Raw genomic sequence first — 19,976 nt, forward strand, 5'->3', positions numbered from 1 at the left:
AACAAGTGATAAGTACAGCATTAGAAAGATAACCCTTGTAAGAGGTGTGAAGAAGCTTGTCATTGGTTCAAACCGGACTTGGAAGCTTAGGCAAATTAATTTAGTTCAAGTCAACTTAGAAGCTCATGATAAATAACAAGAGTACAAGCACAAGACTATAATACAAATGGATATCTAGTTTGTTTGCTTCAAGAGGTATCTAGACTCAAGTATTTTATCAAGAATTTACAAGTGATGTCTATATCAACTCACAAGTGATATCTTATAAGTGGTACTCATGGAGATAGCAAATGTTCAAGAAATAGTCAAAATCGACAAATCCAACAAGTGATTCCATGGTAGCAAATTCTTTCAAGTGGTATCACATCTACACGTGATATCAATCATGCAAGATGATGGTTCCACAAGTGATCCTCAACTTTAAGTGATCATCAAATGAAGAATACATCCCTCACCTATAAGAGCTCAAGTGTATCAAATAGATGACCCATGCTATCACATAAGGGGAGGTGTCCCACAAATTGGTATCAAGGTCAAAGATCCTTTGTGTGGTATCTCAAGAAGCTATATAAGTGGTGTCATTCCAACAATAAAGTGATGTTCATAAAAAATACCAGATTTAAGACTCAACCATCTACCCCAAATGGAAACATTTTCATCAATGAGAAGCACATCTTTTATAAAAATTGATGACAAAGGGGGAGAGATTGATTCAAAGATATGAAAGCTTTGGGAGAGATTAAGACAAAGAAGTAGAGGTTGAACATGTATATAGACAAAGAGGGAGTAACATTGAAGAAAAGAGATAGATCATTCTTGGACAAGAGAAGCACACAAATAGGGGGAGCAAGCTCATGAACTTTGATTGGTTGCATTTGATATGTGCATAGTCATGTGCTTGCTTGCAATTGAGACAAAGAAGTAGAGGTTGGACATAGACATGGACAAAGAGGGAGTAACATTGAAGAAAAGAGATGGATCATTCTTGGACAAGAGAAACACACAAGTAGGGGGAGCAAGCTCACGAACTTTAATTGGTTGCATTTGATATGTGCATAGTCATGTACTTGCTTGCATTGCATAAAGTTCTTAAATTTGATATGCATGCTTGTGTGGTGTATTCTGATTATAAAACTTGAATGATGATTCAATAACTAGCATACATAGGATGATAGCTAGACACTTGGTATGCTTTTCAAGTAATACTAGTACATTGCTTTTAATGTTGATCTCACGAGGTATCTAGTGATTTTATTTCCAAGTGATATCTAGCTAACTATGGTGCTAAGAATGAGCTTAAAGGTGCAACTTCGATTGGTATCATGCTTCAAAGGTTTACTCTATACACCTTAGCATCATTTGATAGTAATCACTCTCCCACAATTCCAATCTATGCATATATGCGAGCTTCGAACCAAAACACTTTAGCATATATGTAGAAAGAGCATGAGGTGTAAAAATACTAATAAAAAAACAAATTACAAAATCCACCAGTAAACCGCGGGACGAATTTATTAAACCTAATTAATCCGTCATTAACATATGTGTTACTGTAGCACTTTATCATCAAATTATAGACTAATTAGGCTTAAAAATTCGTCTCGCAAATTAGTTGTAAACTGTACAATTAATTATTTTTTAGTCTATATTTAATACTTCCTACACGTGTCCAAACATTCGATGCATTCAATGTGACAGGGTGTAAAGTTTTTGGGTGGGAACTAAACAAGAGCACAGTAACACGGCCACTTTTACAAAGGAAAATGGACCTATCACCAATCAGTGGAAATTACGAGTTACAAATGAATATATATGATATACCCTACATCTAGGAAAACTGACATCACAGACGGGAGACGTAATAAATCAAATGGGGCATTTAGCTGATAAGGTTGCTGCAGAATCTCCAAAACTTTGCGTCTCTCCAGTGACAGTTTTGCATTTGCAGCAAGCCATTTAACCAGTAATAATACCGGCAAGTACATCGCTCTTTCCTCTTGCAAAAATAGTGTAGACAAGGCGTATGGCGTCTAGCCAACCGTCAAGAGCCTCCCAACTATCGGCAACCTGTCAGGGGAGAGAGAAGAATGGGTTGAATTATGTACTCCACACCATTTATTTTCGCTAGCGGTAGTCAAATTGGCTATACAAGGCATTGCACCACATTTGCTGCCCATTAACTTCAAAAGGGTTGACTGTTCAGTCAATTTATTGAAGAACAAGCAGATTTAAAAGTGTAACCTATGCCCAGATACTGAAGAACAAATGTTATCCATTTCAATGGAATAAAATAATATCCAAAAAGATGAACAAACGAGCTGTAACAATAAACTGGCAGGCACATACCAAGAATGTAGGACCATGAATAGTTTCTATACAGAGGCCAGCACCACTTGGTAAAGTTAAATCAGCACATGCTGACACTGAAATAATATCTGCAACGCTTATTCTGACAGGTTTTCTGCCCCTGTCCAAATGCCCAGGGGATTGTGATGGAGGCTGGTCAGAAGCATCAGCCTATAATTCACAGCAACACTAGTCAACTGGATAAGGCCATGACAAAAGATATTGGAAACACCGGTAACTTCAATCTAAACAGAGTATCAATGGAGATAAGTATGCAAAATGAAAATGATTAACATTGGCAAAATACCTGCTGGAGTCCCTCATGATTCAAAATGAACTGTGATCTCTCCCAATCTTTGTGTGGTGCAATGGCATTGTTAGCTGGAGGAGCAGTCAAATACCCCACTTTGAGATATGGCAGAGGTAACTGCATGGTATAAGATGCAATAAGAACAGAAGAACACTGCCATAATGAAGAATTAGACAAGAGAACATCTGGAGAACAGAAAAATGTGCTAAAAAGAAGACCAGGACACTGTGTCATTCAGAGAAACAAAAATTAATAAGGTTTGAAGACCTTGAGGGTTGTCAGTTCTTTTCCCTCAAGAATATGGGTTGCAAAAGAGTTCAACATACACATGGATAACTGAACTGAAAAGCAGCTATCATATCCCAGCTACATGAACTTTTAATTATTACTAGGTAGCTTCCAACAATAAGGTCCAATACTATTAGGTAACAATATCAAACAGAATAAACTAACACAGTTCATTAGAAACAGAAAAAATGAATTATACCATTGAGCGGACTAATCGCAAAGCACTGCGATAGACCTGCATTTGACAAAAGATCACACTGTCAACCAAGGAAGTTTGCAGGGAAAAAAAAAAAAGAAAGGTCCAAGGCATATGGTAGAGAAAGTAAAAGATGCATATATAGATACCGAGTAATTTGGCTTCAGAGCATGAGCAGCTGCAACATAGATAGCAGACTGACTGTAAAGCTCATTAGGGGAGACATCTGGCTTCCCAGACCTCATGGTATCCTCAGCTAAACCGTACTGCAGCATTATAAAACAAAATGTGTGGCATTGTCATGAAACTTAAACTGTAGAAGTTATAAAATCTATTAGAATTTTATACATAATATACTAAAACAAACTCATTATTTTAGTCTAAGAAAAGTATATATCATTCAACAGGTGAGTTATGAGGCAGGAAGCACACCAAGACAGTTCCGAGGTTGTATATTGCCCGATGGAAATCAAATTGCAGCTGAATTGCAGCACGGAACTATGAATACAGTAGAAACGGGTGTCAGTGGTTCATCAAAGATAATTTTTACTAAGCAATACCATAAAAAATAATTCCTAGGCACAGTAATGGGATAGTGTATCTACCTTGCTTATAGCTGTTTTTATGATGGTCTGTTTATCCCGGGCAGGAACAATTGCACTCAGCTCCTGCATTGCAAATTCATACTCAATAAACTGCTAGCATAGGCAGGTGCAACTCAAGAGCAAATAGTTAACTAAACTTCAGGGAATAAGACTAAGAAAATAAAATTGATGAGATGTACCTGTAGCCCAAGACCCCAGTTATTGAGAGCCTGCAATCGAAAAGAAAGGCAATTAAGAAAGCAGCAACACTGGCTATTAAAAATTCAAGATTAGAAGTTTCAAGTTGAAGTGATATCAGAACATCTCTTTTCATGGATTTGGTCAAATGCTGGTGGAGAGAAATGGACCCGAAAAAACAAGATCCTTTCATAAAAAATATTTCTTTAGATTAGTTTATAAAGAATTTCGGTAACGAAAGATCACAGGAATTTAAACAATAAGGATAAGCCATGGCAAGCTCTGGTTTCTTGACCAGCAACAAGTTTTTTCTTTCTTTAATCGATAAATTAGAACAAAAAAAACAGCTATCACTACAAAAGGATGGCATTCTTATTCTTATTGTTTAAACATGTGTGCAACATTACTAACGAAACTCTACTGAACCATGATGGTCTTCATATCAGTTATATGCGCACATCAATCGTCCACTTAACTCAAATTGGAGCCTTTTATCTTTTTATTTTATCATATAATCTGCACTCAAGAACTCAGATAAATATAAGGATTTAACACTAACCTGTGGGCTATTCCAATTAAGCTGGACAGCCTTCTCATAATTCAGTATTGCCTGCCAAAGAAAGAGAAGTGTAAATAACAAATGCAATCAAATTTAATCATAAACTTAAAACTGTTAGATATAGATGTATAGGTGTCTTTGCTATTTCCTCTTTGTGTAAGGGCTTCTATGCATATATGCCCATGTACATGTTTGGGCTGAAGCCCACCGGAATGTATTGAGTTCATTCACTCCAAACATGGTATCCAGAGCCGGTGTCTAGGTTTACCTCGCTGCCGTTGCAGGCGTCGCCGGCATCGTTGCCACCGGCGAGTGCCCCTGCTTTGCTCCTCCCGTGCGCCGCCGCGCTCGTTTGCGTGCTCGTCCGCGCGCCATCCGCACGCCGTCGCGACCCGTGGCTGCAGCTTCTCTTCCGCGCCGTCGCACCTATCCGTCGCGGCCCGCGGCTGGCTGCGTGCCGCCGCAGCTGCTGGTGCTGCCCAGCCACAGCCGTCGGGCGGCCGCGTGTGCCCGCTCCGGCCTGCTGCCGGCTGGCCGCGGCCTCCCCTGGCTGCCGCACCTCCCCTGGCTGCCGCCTGCTGCCCCTCCCCCCGCCGGGCGCGGCCCTCTGGTTGAAGCCGCCCCTGCTTTGTTTTGCTCGGGGACCAGGCGCGGCCCTCTGCTCTGCTCTGCTTTCGCTTGGAGCAGAGGAGAGCTCCGTTTTCCCCCCCTTTTTTGGTTTGGTTCTCTTTGCACTCTGAACTAGGATGGCTTCAAGTTCAGATCCTCAACCGGTTGCTGGTCTGCTTTCTCAGTCTAATGGGGGTCAGATTCCACGATGTCCAGTAATTTTCAATGGCACTAATTATCGTGTTTGGGTTTCTCGCATGCGTTGGCATATGCGTGGTCTACGGCTTTGGGATTTTCTCACTGGTGAACTGCCGTGTCCACCTTTACCCACTCCTCCTGTGCAGCCAGTCTTTCCTCCTGCAACTTCAGACGATGATAAGAAATTGCGTGATGAATATAATGATGATGTGGCCTCATACATGTCTCAGTTTGCAGCATATCGGACTTGGTTGGATGAGGATGCTCGTGCAGGTGCTATTCTAACTGCTAGCATGGAGGAACATTTGACTGCCCATATTGTAGAGCTTGACTATGCTTCTCAGATGTGGGCTTTTCTTCGCCAGCGTTATGAGCCATCTGGTCAGTCCACATACATTGCGGCTTTACGCCAAGAGCAGTTGTTGCAACAGGGTGATGCTACAATTGAGGAGTTCTTTAACCAGCTCTCTAGTGTGTGGCGTGAGCTTGACACTCTGAGTCCTCAGCTGTCCCCTGCCACTTGTGAGTCCTGCAGGAAGCAACAGAGCCACCTTGAGCTTCGGCGCATCTACGATTTTCTAACCCGTCTTCGTGCTGAGTTTGAGCCTCTTCGTGCCCAGTTACTAGCTCGTGAACCCTGTGTGTCCCTGATGGATGCTCTTGCAGCTGTTCGGAATGAAGAGATCCGTCTTCGTTCTGCTAGCTTGCTGCAGTCAGCTGCCTCGTCAGTGCTGGCTGTTCGCTCTGCACCTCCATCCATGACAACTTCTGGACGTCCTACACCCCTCCCTACAGCACCTTCGTCAGCGGTGTCCTCCTCTGGGAGTGGTAGTACTGATGGACTTCACTGCAACTACTGTGAAAAAGATGGACATGTTGAAGATTATTGTTATAAGAAGAAGGAGAAGGCTCATTCACCCCGAGGTGGTCGTTCCTCATAGGGTTCTGATCGTTCTACTGCTGGACCCTCTTCGAGTAGCTTGGCTGGTTCTGAGACACAGGAGATACTTATGTTGCTTCGTCGGCTAGCTCCCTCTGTGCCTGCTGGAGCTGCTGGTTCTGTCACCCCAGTCTCTGCACCTTTGGTTTCTGCTGTTGCCTCACAGTCTTCCACTGGGGAACCACCTTCACTTCAGGTACTTTGCCATGGATTCTTGATTCTGGTGCTTCTTTTCACATGACCTCTGATTGTATCAGTCTTTCTTCCATTCGTCCTCCTTCTACTCCTATCACTGTTCAGACCACCGACGGCTCACCTCTCCCTGTTCTTGGACATGGCACTCTTTTGTCCTCCTCTTTTCATGTTCCTACTGTTTCATATGTCCCTAATTTGACCATGCAACTTATTTCCGCTGGCCAGCTCACTGATCATGGTTGTCGTGTTATTTTTTATTCTGACTCTTGTCGTGTCCAGGATCTCAGCATGGGTCTCCTGGTTGGTACTGGCCCTCGCCGCCGTGATTCTCAGCGTCTTTGGGAACTTGACCGGCTTCGTCTTCCTTCCGCTACCTCTGCCAGTCTTGTGGGCTCTGCTTCTCCTGCATCGGTTTCTTCATCTTTTGCTCAGTGGCATCATCGATTGGGACATTTATGTGGTTCCCGGTTATCCACTCTTGTCCGTCGTGGTCTTTTGGGGGAATGTTTCTGGTGATGTTTCTTTAGATCAGTGTCAGGGTTGTAAGCTTGGCAAACAGCTCCAACTTCCATATCCCTCTAGTGGGTCAGTGTCACAGCGTCCCTTTGACCTTGTTCATTCTGATGTATGGGGTCCTGCACCCTTCGTTTCAAAAGGGGGTCATCAATATTATGTCATATTTATCGATGATTTCCCTCGCTTCACATGGGTGTATTTCATGAAACATCGTAATGAGGTGTTATCCATATATAAGATATTTGCTCAGATGATTCATACTCAATTTGACACTCCTATTCGTGTTTTTCGTGTTGACTCTGCTGGGGAGTATCTCTTGTGCGCTTTTCGCCAATTTCTTTCTGAGCAGGGCACTCTTTCTCAGTTTTCTTGTCCTGGTGCGCACGCTCAGCGTAAACATCGCCACCTTCTTGAAACTGCTCGTGCTCTTATGATTGCTTCCTCTGTTCCACCTCATTTTTTGGGCTGATGCGATATCCACTGCCACTTATTTAACTAACATTCAGCCTTCACCTGCTCTTCAAGGCGGAATCCCATATGAGCACCTCTGTGGCAAGCCACCAGATTACTCCAGTCTTCGCCTTTTTGGGTGTCTTTGCTATGTCCTTCTTGCTCCTCGTGAACGCACTAAGATGACATCTCAATCTATTGAGTGTGTTTTCCTGGGCTATAGTGCTGAACAAGGGATATCGTTGTTGGGACCCTGTTGCTCGTCGTATGCGGATTTCTCGGGACGTTACTTTTGACGAGTCTCGCTCATTCTATCCTCGGCCTACCTCTGATGTTTCTCCCCAGACCGTTGTTGAGCCTCTTTCCTTCTTGATCTTTCCTGATACACCTATCTCCACTGTGTTTCTTCCTCCACCATCTCCTCTTGCACCCTCTCCTTCGCTGCCTTCTCAGCCGCCTTCACATGTTCCTTTTAGGTCCATTTATGATTCCAAACCCCCTGGTTGAGACATCTTCGGTTGCGGATATTTCCTCTCAGCCATCCTCTCGTTATGATCTTCGTGATCGTGGGTCGCTAAAGCCTACAAACCGGTATGGTTTTGCTGGCATTGTTCTTTCTGAGCCGGCCACATACCATGATTCCATTTGTCATCCAGAATGGCAACATGCCATGGCTGAGGAGATTGCTGCTCTAGAGCGTACTGGCACTTGGGATCTTGTTCCACTTCCTTCTCATGCTCGTCCCATCACGTGTAAGTGGGTTTATAAGATTAAGACTCGCTCAAATGGCTCTCTCGAGCGTTATAAGGCCCGTCTTGTTGCTCGTGGTTTTCAACAGGAGCATGGTCGCGACTATGATGAGACCTTTGCTCCTGTGGCTCACATGACCACTATTCGCACTCTCCTTGTTGTGGCCTCTGTTCGTGCCTGGTCCATTTCTCAACTCGATGTCAAAAATGCCTTTCTTAATGGTGAACTCCATGAGGAGGTCTACAGGCGACCACCTCCTAGGTATCTTGTTCCTGATGGCATCGTTTGTCGTCTTCGTCGCTCTCTTTATGGACTGAAACAAACAAGCTCCTCGCGCTTGGTTTCAGCGCTTTTCCTCTGTGATCGCGGCTGTTGGTTTTTCTCCGAGTGCTCATGACCCTGGCTTGTTTGTTCATAATTCATCTCGTGGCCGCACTCTTCTTCTTTATGTTGATGATATGCTCATCACTGGTGATGATTCTGAGTATATTGCATTTGTGAAGGCACGTCTCAGTGAGCAGTTTCTCATGTCTGATCTTGGCCCTCTTCGTTACTTTCTTGGGATTGAGGTCTCTTCAACCTCTGATGGCATTTATCTGTCCCAAGAAAAGTACATTCAAGATCTTCTTGATCGTTCTTCCCTCACTGATCATCGCACTGTTGAGACTCCCATAGAGCTTAATCTTCATCTTCGCACAACTGATGGTGAACCTCTCACTGATCCCACTCGATATCGTCATATTGTTGGGAGTCTTGTCTATTTAGGTGTGACTCGTCCTGACATTTCATATGCTGTGCACATTCTTAGTCAGTTTGTTTCCGCTCCCACTCACCTCCACTAGTCATCTTCTTCGTGTCTTGCGTTACCTTCGTGGGACCATTACTCAAAAGCTTAAGCGATTAGGAAAAGGTGGGCAATCCACTAATACTTCACAACACTCCCACTCACGTGCAACTAGAACAAGGTGCAAACGTGGAAATAAAGAAGGGAGCAGAGGACTTAAAAGATGCCTCTACCAGGGCTCGAACTCAAGACCTCTGGCTTTGATACCATGTTAGGTTTCATGCATCAACCAAGTGAACCCAAAAGCTTAAGCGATTGGGAAGAGGTGGGCAATCCACTAATACTTCACAACAAAAACAACATTAGTATGTTTGGCAAGAAAACATGGTAACTTTTTAGCTTAATGGCAAGGAATAGAGATGTGTGGATTGTTCAAACCCCTAGGGATTTATTGTTCCCCCAAATGCTAAGGTTAAAATTTGAAATTCTTGATGAAACTAAACATTGAGCAGAGTTGGATGTACCAAGGTTTTCAAGAAAAGATAAGAAATAGTGTCATCACATAGCACAAAAGGTTCACCAGCTATCAGGGAATTTTTTGAAGAAAAAGAAAATGGTGACGAAACATGCTGCTTGCTACCTGATTTGCTATTGGATAACTTGTGAGCACTTATTTATCCATCCAAATTCACGAAAGAGACAGTGAAGTATTATATATCTTAATAGATAGGACAAGAACAACTTAATATGTGCAACATATATTGCGAGCTCATGTTTATTCAATATATATATATATATATATATATATATATATCTCACAAACCCACAATTGCATACTCGCATTACAGGCACCACAAGGAAACCAAAACAAAATTCAATATTTGACAAAACCTGATTTACTTGCATTACTCGCATAATAATAATTTGGTGTTCAACATAACCAAGCTTATAGATGTATGTGAGACATCTCACTAAACCTGCTTCCAGAGTTCTTCGGCTTCTTTTGTCCGACCTCGCATTTTAGCCCGATCAGCAATAGCAATAGCCCAGTTATAATATGCCTAAAAAAAGAGAATTTGTCAAAGGAGCATCAAGATATCTGAGACAATTAGAATGATCAACATTGAGCACTATACGTTAGAACCATGAAGTCATATTCTTAGATGTGATGCTTTTCGTAGACTATTTGAAAAGGTGATTGTGATACTTTTTATTCTTTTTTTCCGAAAGGGCCAAAAAGCACTGAAAAACCTTCTGTAAATTTGAACTATTCTGATCAAACATATGAAGTGAGGAACTTACATCATAAAGAGTTGGACAAAGTCGGGTAGCTTCAGCATACTTTTTGCAAGCCTCCTCAAGCAATGCATCTTTAGAGGAACTAGAATTGGGATCCACATTGTCTGCACTCTCCTGAAATAATATTTCAAAAGAATAAGATACAAACTTGCCTAAAATATAAACAACAATTTTGCAGCCCATATGTAACATGCATGCTATAAACAACAGCATTGAATTATGCATTGATCACAGCTATGCGTTCACTATATATTAACACGTATAAAAGACCATCACAAAAAAAGGGAGGTATAAAAGGAATGTAGATGTGTACCTGGAGGACAAGAGCCCAATTATAATATGCATCAGGGTCATCAGGATTTCTTTCAATTGCATTTACATACCTGCGTAACAGAACTTTAAACTTGGCAGCAACAAGTAATTACAGGGAGAACTACAAAATGTGCAAGCTAAATGTAGCAATAAAAAACAAAGTTTAATCAGGCATGCTAAGCAAACCGTTTGGCAGCAAAAGAAAGAATCCTTTGGCGAGAACGTCCTTCCTCATCAACTCCAGTTACACTATTTATCAAGTCCATCGCTACATCATGGTGGGATGAAAACTGTTGTGTGCTATCTTGGCTGAAATAAATAGAATAAATCAATTAAACTTACTGTTTGAACCATTTCATTAGGAATTTGTGCATAAGCCAATACAAATAAATGTGAACTAGTAACGCTGCAGCAGCTGTGAACTAATCGGATACAAAATTACAGAATTTAAGCAGATATAATGATTAATGCATTTACTAAAAGGTAACAACCATCTGATACCCATTATTCGTTATAACGGAAGGAGAAATTGTTCACAGCTTTTCATAAGAAGAAAGGTGCTTCCATATCCATATACCTAATAATATAACAGTCCTACCTTACCAGAAGATGATTATTCGTTATAACAGAAGGAGAAATTGTTCACAGCTTTTCATAAGGACAAAGGTGCTTCCATATCCATATACCTAATAATATAACAATCCTACCCTACCAGAAGATGAGCTGTAGTAGGTTCGCATTAACACCAATTTTGCTTTGTTGAAGAAAGATCACCAAAATACCACAATCCATGGTAACAATTGTGCTTGCACATAAGCATTCTAATGCAACCAGCATTCGCAGCTCAAATATGACAATACAACTCCACTAAGGCAGCAGCTAAAGCACCAAAAGTAAGCAGCAGCTGCTTAATTCACGTAGCCAACACAAAATTCACGTAGCCAACGCAGATCCGACGCGAAGTCCAAAGTGTACGGCTAAAAAACGCAATGCCACAAACCTAACCAAACCACAGTGATCCAGTACATGCAGTGAGATCTAAATAACGCGGATAAGCACAAACCTGTAGGACGAACCCTCAGCATCAGCGGATCCGACGCCGTTCCCATCGCCGAAGGCAGATCTCGCGCCGCTGCCGCCGGCCGCCGTCTCGCCGTCCTCCTTGAGCTCGCCGAGGAGCTCCCGCATGGTGAACGGGCGGGACCCCTCCGACCCAAGCGCCGCCTTCGCCTCCTCCTGCTTCGCCGTCGCCGATCGCGGCGGCTCCTCCTCCACTTCCTCCTCCTCAACCTCCGGAGGAGGCCCCTCCGGCTCTCGTGCGTCGTTCGCGAGATCCTCCGCACCGGCTGGCCTGGTCTCCGTGGGCTCCTCCATGGTCACTCCTCGGGGCTCGCTCGCGCGCGCGGCGGGATCTGGGAGCGGAGCCGGGTGCCGCGAGCGCGTGGTGGTCACTGGTCTCGTCTCGTCTCGCGCCCGCACGGCCGCGTGGTCAGTCACTGCGCGAACGGAAACCAGCGCGGGCCGAGGCGGGCGTCGCGTCAGCGGAGGGGAGGGGGAAAGCTTACGTGTCAACGCAGTAACAGCCTCTCATGGTACTATGGGCCGAGCCGGGCCTGGAGGTCCAACACGGGATGGAAAAAAAAAGGCCCTGTCCAGCAGCTGGCTAAGCCATAGGAATGTATGGATCCTAAACCCAATATTTATAGCATAGTTCACAGCCGAACCACTTTGAAGAATCAACTATGATATACCAGATTCGGCCACAACAGAGCAATAATCACAGAATTTTGACCGAATCAGGATCTCACTTGGCAGAAAATTTATAGAAAAAAATCCACTAATGCATAATCACCAAGCCTTGGTGCTGCAAGAGCTTCAAGCATTATAAGTTTATAACAAACTATATTGGCAACCCAGATCGGCCAAATGAATAGTAAACTCTATGAAGACAGCCGATTGCTCAAAAAAAAAAAAAGAGCAGCTGGCTCTCGAGGGGCATTTTGGGAACGTCACCGCCCGCGGCGTGCGGTGGGGTCTAGGGGAATGGGATGGGGCGCACCGGGCTCAAATGCCGCCATGCCGGCGCCACCGAGGGCGGAAGCTGTCCAGATCGCGTGATTTCGCTTCCCGTTCGCGAGCGCGACACACGCTGACCTACCCGACGGCCTCCACCTCCGTCTTGAGGCGAAGCGCAGGTGAGCCAAACAAAGCCCATCGGCCAACCACTAGCAGTCCAACTGCTTTCGCTTCAACGCTCCATGGCTCGATTCAGTACGGTTTCGGAATTTTTGCTGCGAAGGGCTAACTCTTTCGGAGGGGGATTTTGTCTCAGGTGCGTAGGAGTCTGCCATGGCCGGCGAGAATAAGGTCTTTCGGTTCGAGGAAGTCGCCAAGCACAACGTCACCAAGGACTGCTGGATCATCATCGCCGGCAAGGTGCGTTTTTTCTGCTCCCCTCCCATCCTCGGCTCCCCTTTGTGGTGGCACAGGATTTTGGATAGCTGGTGGCATGCCTCTGGTGGTTTCATAGGGTATGGTTTGTGAAATTGTTTGGTGTTCTTGTTGGTGGAATGGTAATTCCTTTCGTTCCCTCTTGATTGCAAAGGTTTTACGGCGTAAGGAAAGCTTACGACGCTATCTGTTCGATGATAAGGTTTTATGGAGAATAATTGATGGTAGGCTTGGTTTCTTGCAGCAGCAGAATTGAATCAGTTGTGCATTTATCTTCGGTACATGTGGCCTTCAATACTCCGCGACTCTTGCAGAGTTTTTCGAATCAGATTTTCTCATTTGCTGAAACTAAACTGCCGTACTACGATGTTTTGGATTGTCAAATAGCAGTTGTAGTTATTCATCAGTGGGTGACTCAATCCAGGTCCAGAAACCGCCTTTTAGATCTACTCCATGTTCAATGATGAGTTGGGTTGATTTGATCGAGGACGAGCCACTGCCTTTAGATCAACTTCATGTTGCTCTGTATGCTTGGATGATTATAGGACAAAAGCTTATTACAACCCACTCACATCGCATGTTCAGAATTTACCACAAGGATAGTGCTTTAAATTGAGCACCTTTCTATATATTATGGTTTGTTTTATCCTGCTTTTTTTGGTTCGTGGCAGAATAAAATGATTCGGTAAAATATATAATTCCTCAAAAAAGTCTGAAATATAAATTACATAAATGATGATTCATGGTTGATATTTTCATATCTGACCAAGTAAATGGTGTGCTTACGACATGTGGGTCATTATTATTTTTTTTCTGTTTTCAATTATATGCCCTTGGATGTACTAGTATGCCCATATATTATATAGGTTTCCGCTGCACCACATATATTATATAGGTTTCCGCTGCACCACAAAAGTAAGAAGTTGTTACTCTAGAATCAATATATTTTCTTAGATCCAATGTTTTCCATTCAGAAATTTTCTAACTCTTTTCCTGTTTTCTCCTATATACAAATCCTTTAAGCTATTATTATCTCAAACATTCTGCTGGAAAAATGCGTACCATGTGCTAATTCCACTGAAGTTGATTATTTTTATTTAAAAAGAAAATAGTAACTTGCCTTCCATTTGTTTGTGACAAATGTTTTGTTATTCTCGGTGTAGCTAATGCTTAATGGGCATGCTATTTTTGGAAGTAGGACTTTTGACCCTAAGTTTACTTTGAAGTCAACCACTATTCTTGCCCTTGTAGTGTTGTTACAAGACTTAAACATCCGCAGAGCTTCCTGACATAAGTTAACGAACTGTGCTGGCTTGTTTCTTCACCTTTTGCATAAATTAAGATTGGTAAACTATAAGTAGATGTGGTGGTGTAAGATGTTGAAACATCGAAACCTATGCTTCTGCTCTGTAATGTATGTTCCTTGTTTCTTTTATTAATCTCATAAAATGGAATAAATCATTGAAATTTTCTGTCATCTATTTTCCAATATGTGTTTGACTAGAACATTTCCTCTCTTTCTATTAACATTTCAGGTGTATGACGTCACTCCATTTATGGATGAGCATCCTGGTGGAGATGAGGTTTTGCTAGCTGTAACTGGTAAGCCATACTGTAGAGAGGTAATGTACCGCACGCCCAATAAGGGGGGGTGGCCTTTCATATATATAGCCGAGAAGGCTTGGAGTACAAGTATATGAAGTACAATACAAGTCAGGCTATACATATCTATTTATATCTCTAATACCCGCCCGCAGTCGCAGCGGGATGATCTCGGACGCAAAGACTGGACCTAAAATCAGTAAACAACTGTACAGGCAAGCCTTTGGTCATAATGTCCGCGAACTGGTGGGATGAAGGGACATGGAGGACTCGAACCTGTCCTAGAGCAACCTTGTCGCGAACAAAATGAATGTCAATCTCTATATGCTTCGTGCGGCGATGATGAACAGGGTTACCCGTCATGTAGACTGCACTGACATTGTCACAGTATACAATCGTCGCCGAAGTAAGAGGAGTGTGAAGCTCCTGAAGTAGCTGACGAAGCCAACAAGTCTCAGCAACAGCATGGGCGACAACACGGTATTCAGCTTCCGCGCTGGAACGAGAAACTGTAGTCTGCCGTTTGGAGGACCAAGACACCAGATTGTCACCAAGAAAGACACAGTATCCAGACGTAGACCGCCGAGAATCAGGACAGCCAGCCCAATCAGCATCCGGGTATGCTGTGAGTGTCAAGAGACCCGGTACCGAGGTGAAGACCTGTAGACAGTGTGCCCTTGACATATCGCAAAATCCGCTTGAGCAGCGCCAGATGAGGTTCACGCGGAGAATGCATAAAGAGACAGACCTGCTGAACTGCATAGGCAATGTCGGGACGAGTCAATGTGAGGTACTGTAAACCGCCGGCGAGACTCCGGTATTGTGTTGGATCGGCAACTGGTGAGCCATCGGTGGTAGACAGTTTGGCGCGTGCATCGACTGGGGTGGCTGTAGAGTGACACTCAATCTTACCAGCCCGCTGGAGAAGATCAACTGCATACTGCCGCTGTGACAGGAAAAGGCCGTCAGCAGAACGAGTGACAGAAATCCCGAGGAAGTGATGAAGGTCCCCGAGATCAGTCATGACGAACTCTGAGGCGCTCAGTAATATGTCGAAGAAGAGAAGGCGAGGATGCTGTGAGGACAATGTCGTCGACGTAAAGCAACAGGTAAGCAACACTGGTGCCCTCCTTGAACACAAAAAGAGAAGTATTTGACACTGAAGCGACAAAGCCCAAGGTCTGAATGAAAGTTGCGAATCGCTGGTGCCATGCCCGGGGTCCCTGCTTGAGCCCATACAAAGATTTCTGTAACAAGCAGACATGGTCAGGTGCAGCCGGGTCGACGAATCCAGGTGGTTGCTGGCAGTAAACAGTCTCATTCAGGTGACCATGAAGAAAGGCATTCTTGACATCCAACTGATGAATTGGCCAGGCACGAGACGCAGCAATGCTGAGAACAACCCGAATCGTAGCTGGCTTAACAACTGGACTGAAAGTCTCTTCGTAGTCGATGCCATACTGCTGAGAAAATCCTCGAACAACCCACCGAGCTTTGTGACGAACAAGAGAGCCATCAGAGTGATACTTATGCTTGAAAATCCACTTGTCGGAGACAATGTTGGCACGAGGAGGCCGTGGTATGAGTCGCCAAGTGCCATTGTCAACAAGTGCCTTGTATTCGTCCACCATTGCGGCCCGCCAATTTGGATCAGCAAGGGCGCTGCGATAATTTGCAGGAAGCGGTGAGGCATGCGTGGCGGAGTAAGTCAGGCGTTCCGGCGGAGGCGGGAGCGTTCCAGTCTGTTGTCGTGTCACACGGCGCAATGGAGCAGCAGGGACCGGCTCAGGTGTGTGAGCCGTCTGAGACGCCGGTGGAGGAGCCGGTGGAGGAGGCGCGACTTGTGCCTGGGGCACAGGTGACTGTCGAGGACGCCGGCTGTACTGGAAGAGCACCGGCGGGCGTGATGCAGCAGGGGCCGGCAGACGTGCTGCTCTCTGAGCAGCAGGCAGGACGTCAGCAGCAGAAGACGCGCCAGGGGCTGCCGGTGTAGGGGCAGCAGGACCCTGAAGGACCGGACCGTGCCAGAGGATGGCCGGGTCCAATGCCAAGGTGTCGTCGTCGTCGAAGGTCGGCTGAGTAGAGAGCCGGCCCGGAGCACCAGTAGGAGGAGCTGGCACAGGTGCAGGAAGACGATCCTGTAATAAAAAATCAAGTGACTCCGTAGGTGGTTTGGCAACCGCAAACGGAAAGTGAGTCATCAAAAATCACGTGACGGGAGACGATGACTTTGCGAGTGGAGAGATCGAGACAACGATAACCCTTTTGTGAAGAGGGATACCCGATGAACACGCAAGCTGATGAGCGAGGAGCCAATTTATGAGGTGTCGTGGCACTAAGATTTGGGTAGCATAAGCAACCAAAGACTCGAAGCAAGGAGTAGTCAGGCATCTTGTGATAAAGGAGGTGATAGGGAATACCATTATTGATGGAGGAAGACGGTCGCCGATTGAGTAGAAGAACGGCGGTGGCTAAGGCTTCGGCCCAGTAAGCTGAAGGCATGGCGGCATGAATCAAGAGGGTGCGAACGATATTGTTTAGCGTGCGCAATATCCGTTCAGCTTTCCCATTTTGAGCAGACGTGTAAGGGCAAGAAGTGCGAAGAAGAATGCCGCGGCTAGCAAGGAAGGTAGACGTGGCATTGTTGATGAACTCAGTGCCGTTATCCGCCTGAAAACACTGGACAGGCAGGCTGAATTAGGTGTAAGCATAATTAGTAAAATCAACAATATGTGCATGAACCTCTGATTTATGCCGAAGAGGAAACGTCCAGCAATAATGACTATAATCATCAACAAGCACAAGATAATATTTAAATCCAGACACGCTAAGAACTGGAGACGTCCAGACATCACAATGAACAAGTTGAAAGGGTGCTGAGCAGCGAGACGATGAACTAGTAAAGGGCAGCCATGTGTGTTTGCCAAGTTGACAGGCATGACAAATACCACGGGCTGCATTATTACAAGAGATAGCTGAAAGTTTATTAAGTGTAGCTATGGCTGCAGGTGTTGGATGACCAAGACGTGAATGCCACAATGAGGAGGAGATGGCGGCGACATGACAGGCTGCAGCAGGCTGACTGGAATGTGGAAAGGTGTAGAGCTCCCCGCCACTATTGCAACGCAGAATCTCGGTCTTGGTCTGCAGATCCTTAACAGAGAAGCCAAAAGCATCAAACTCAATGGAGCAGTTATTGTCGCGAGTAAACTGACGAACAGATAACAAATTTCGAACAAGATGTGGAGCGACAAGAACATTATTGAGTTGAAAAATATGATCAGCTATAGGAAGAATGGAAGTGCCACGACTAGAAATTGGAATGGAGGACCCATTGCCGACTGTGATGAAGGACGGCGAATGAGGTAGATGGGAAAGAAGTATACCGTCGTGGGGGACATATGAGATGTAGCTCCTGTGTCGAGGACCCAGGGGCTGGCGCCTCCCTGCAGTGCCATCTGGTTGAGGGAGGCAATGAGAGCGCCCTGATCCCAGCCACCGAACGTAGAAGGCGGTGCGAAGGACGTGTGGGCCTGCGGCAGAGGTGCCATTGGAGGACGCCACTGCGGCTGAGGAGCCCACGGAGAAGGACCAGCCCACGGGTTCATGCAGACCCAAGGACCAGTCGGCTGGACGCCGGGGCCGGGACGCCCGCCCAGGAGTCCCGGGGACGCTGCTGGTGGCGGCTGCCACCGCCGTTGTTGCCTCCACGCGCACCATAGCCGCCCTTGCCCTTGCCGCCGCCTCCACGCGCACCATAGCCGCCGCCGTTGGGGTTGGTGCCGGAGGACGAGGAGCGGCAGGAAGGGGAAGTGTAGGCTGTGGTCGTTGAAGTCGTGGACGGGGCGACGACAGTAAGGGCGGTGTCGGAGGAGACCTTGGCGTCGTTGGCGAGGCGGATCTCCTTGAGCCGAAGGGTGTTGTGTGCGGAGATGAACGACGGAAGGACCGCCGCATTGGCGAAACGCGGATTGAGGCCGCGAAGAAGGTTGAGGACCAGCTGGGGCTCGGAGACGGTGTGGCCAACGTCGCGGAGAGCGTCGGCCGTGTGCTTCATGCACTGGGCGTAGGCGTCGATGGACAAATCACCCTGGGTCATAGAGTGGAACTCTTGACCTAGGACGACGGCGCGTGTCTCCTGGTTTGCCTGAAACAGATTGGTAATGGCAACAAAGAGATCACGGGCAGTCTGCTCAGGTTCCATGGCGAGGTCGACGACGCTGTCGTCGATGCAGCCATACATCCAACTTCGGACGCAAGCATCTGGCTGTGACCATGTGCGATCAGTAGGACGTGCCGGGATGGAGCCGTCGATGTGGCCAAGTAGACCGAACTTGCCGCACATAGCGGTGAAGAAGGCAGACCACTTGGTGTAGTTCGGCAGCTTGAGATCAAGGGTGATCGGCACATGCTGGCGCACGTTGATGGTCGCGTAGGAGAAGATCACAGGAGGAGGGGCGTCTGTCATGGCCGGCATGGATGGGGATCCAGAGATCCCGGAGGTCGCGGTCGAGGAGGATCCATTGGTGGCCATAAGAGGGGGGGGGGGGGGCGCCGAGAGAGGGGGTAGGGGGGGGGGGGGGCGCCGGGAGAGGTAGGGCTAGGGCAGCGGAAGAGAGGAACCCTAATTGGCCCGGTCTATGATACCATGTAGAGAGGGAATGTACCGCACGCCCAATAAGGGGGGGTGGCCTTTCATATATATAGCCGAGAAGGCTTGGAGTACAAGTATATGAAGTACAATACAAGTCAGGCTATACATATCTATTTATATCTCTAATACATACATCAATTGTACTTCATAGTTACAGCCTTGAACCATGACGTTTAAATATTGAGCTGATCTCTACTCTTGAATGTAACCAGGGAAAGATGCTACGGCTGATTTTGAAGATATTGGCCACAGTGATTCCGCAAGGGACATGATGGAGAAGTACCACATCGGGCAGATAGATGCTTCAACAATCCCAGCAAAACGTACTTATGTGCACCCCCAGCAAGCGCCCAGCCACGCAGACAAGGATAATGACCTCCTCATCAAGATCCTGCAGTTCCTTGTGCCCATTATGATCCTGGGCCTTGCATTTGGTATACGGCAGTACACCAAATCAGAGTAGTATACTATTCTTAGAGACTTGCCTTTGGAATCTGTTTTATGGTCATGGTTGGGATGAAAACAGTTCAATAATTGCTTATAGTGTATTTGTCAGGTGGATGTTATCTCATCGACCATATGGTACTCTGTATTATGGACATCCATGTGTTGCCGAAATGTGCTCTTTTCTCCATGACCCCATGAACTGAGGCATATAAGATGGATTCTGACTCTTCATGATAGAAGGGTGGGCCTGGTGCAAGCGGTAGAGTCTTACCGCCTGTGACCGGAAGG

At 45.8% G+C, this 19,976-nt stretch overlaps 3 protein-coding genes across 3 annotated transcripts; 2 read left to right on the forward strand and 1 right to left on the reverse strand.

The window, feature by feature from the left end:
* Positions 1–1,608: 1,608 nt before the first annotated feature.
* On the reverse strand, positions 1,609–12,155 carry LOC136522637 (protein HLB1-like). The gene is made up of 14 exons (XM_066516478.1): positions 11,598–12,155; positions 10,721–10,843; positions 10,536–10,605; positions 10,226–10,336; positions 9,901–9,984; positions 4,482–4,532; positions 3,925–3,954; positions 3,746–3,808; positions 3,573–3,638; positions 3,290–3,406; positions 3,144–3,179; positions 2,654–2,773; positions 2,347–2,517; positions 1,609–2,067 (listed from the first exon to the last, which is right to left on the reverse strand). Exons 1-14 carry the CDS (start codon positions 11,906–11,908, stop codon positions 1,957–1,959), a joined length of 1,464 nt encoding a protein of 487 aa, XP_066372575.1. The 5' UTR covers positions 11,909–12,155; the 3' UTR covers positions 1,609–1,956.
* Positions 4,541–9,893, forward strand: LOC136522827 (uncharacterized). Its single transcript, XM_066516655.1, has one exon. It carries the CDS (start codon positions 5,228–5,230, stop codon positions 6,227–6,229), a length of 1,002 nt encoding a protein of 333 aa, XP_066372752.1. The 5' UTR covers positions 4,541–5,227; the 3' UTR covers positions 6,230–9,893.
* A 417-nt stretch (positions 12,156–12,572) lies between the features above and the next one.
* On the forward strand, positions 12,573–19,875 carry LOC136522923 (cytochrome b5-like). Its single transcript, XM_066516749.1, has 4 exons — positions 12,573–12,729; positions 12,867–12,970; positions 14,521–14,587; positions 19,454–19,875. The coding sequence occupies exons 2-4, from the start codon at positions 12,884–12,886 to the stop codon at positions 19,702–19,704; spliced, it is 405 nt and encodes a 134-aa protein (XP_066372846.1). The 5' UTR covers positions 12,573–12,729; positions 12,867–12,883; the 3' UTR covers positions 19,705–19,875.
* Positions 19,876–19,976: the final 101 nt, after the last annotated feature.

This window comes from Miscanthus floridulus, chromosome 1 (genome assembly GCF_019320115.1).
Source record: "Miscanthus floridulus cultivar M001 chromosome 1, ASM1932011v1, whole genome shotgun sequence".
Lineage (NCBI taxonomy): Eukaryota > Viridiplantae > Streptophyta > Magnoliopsida > Poales > Poaceae > Miscanthus > Miscanthus floridulus.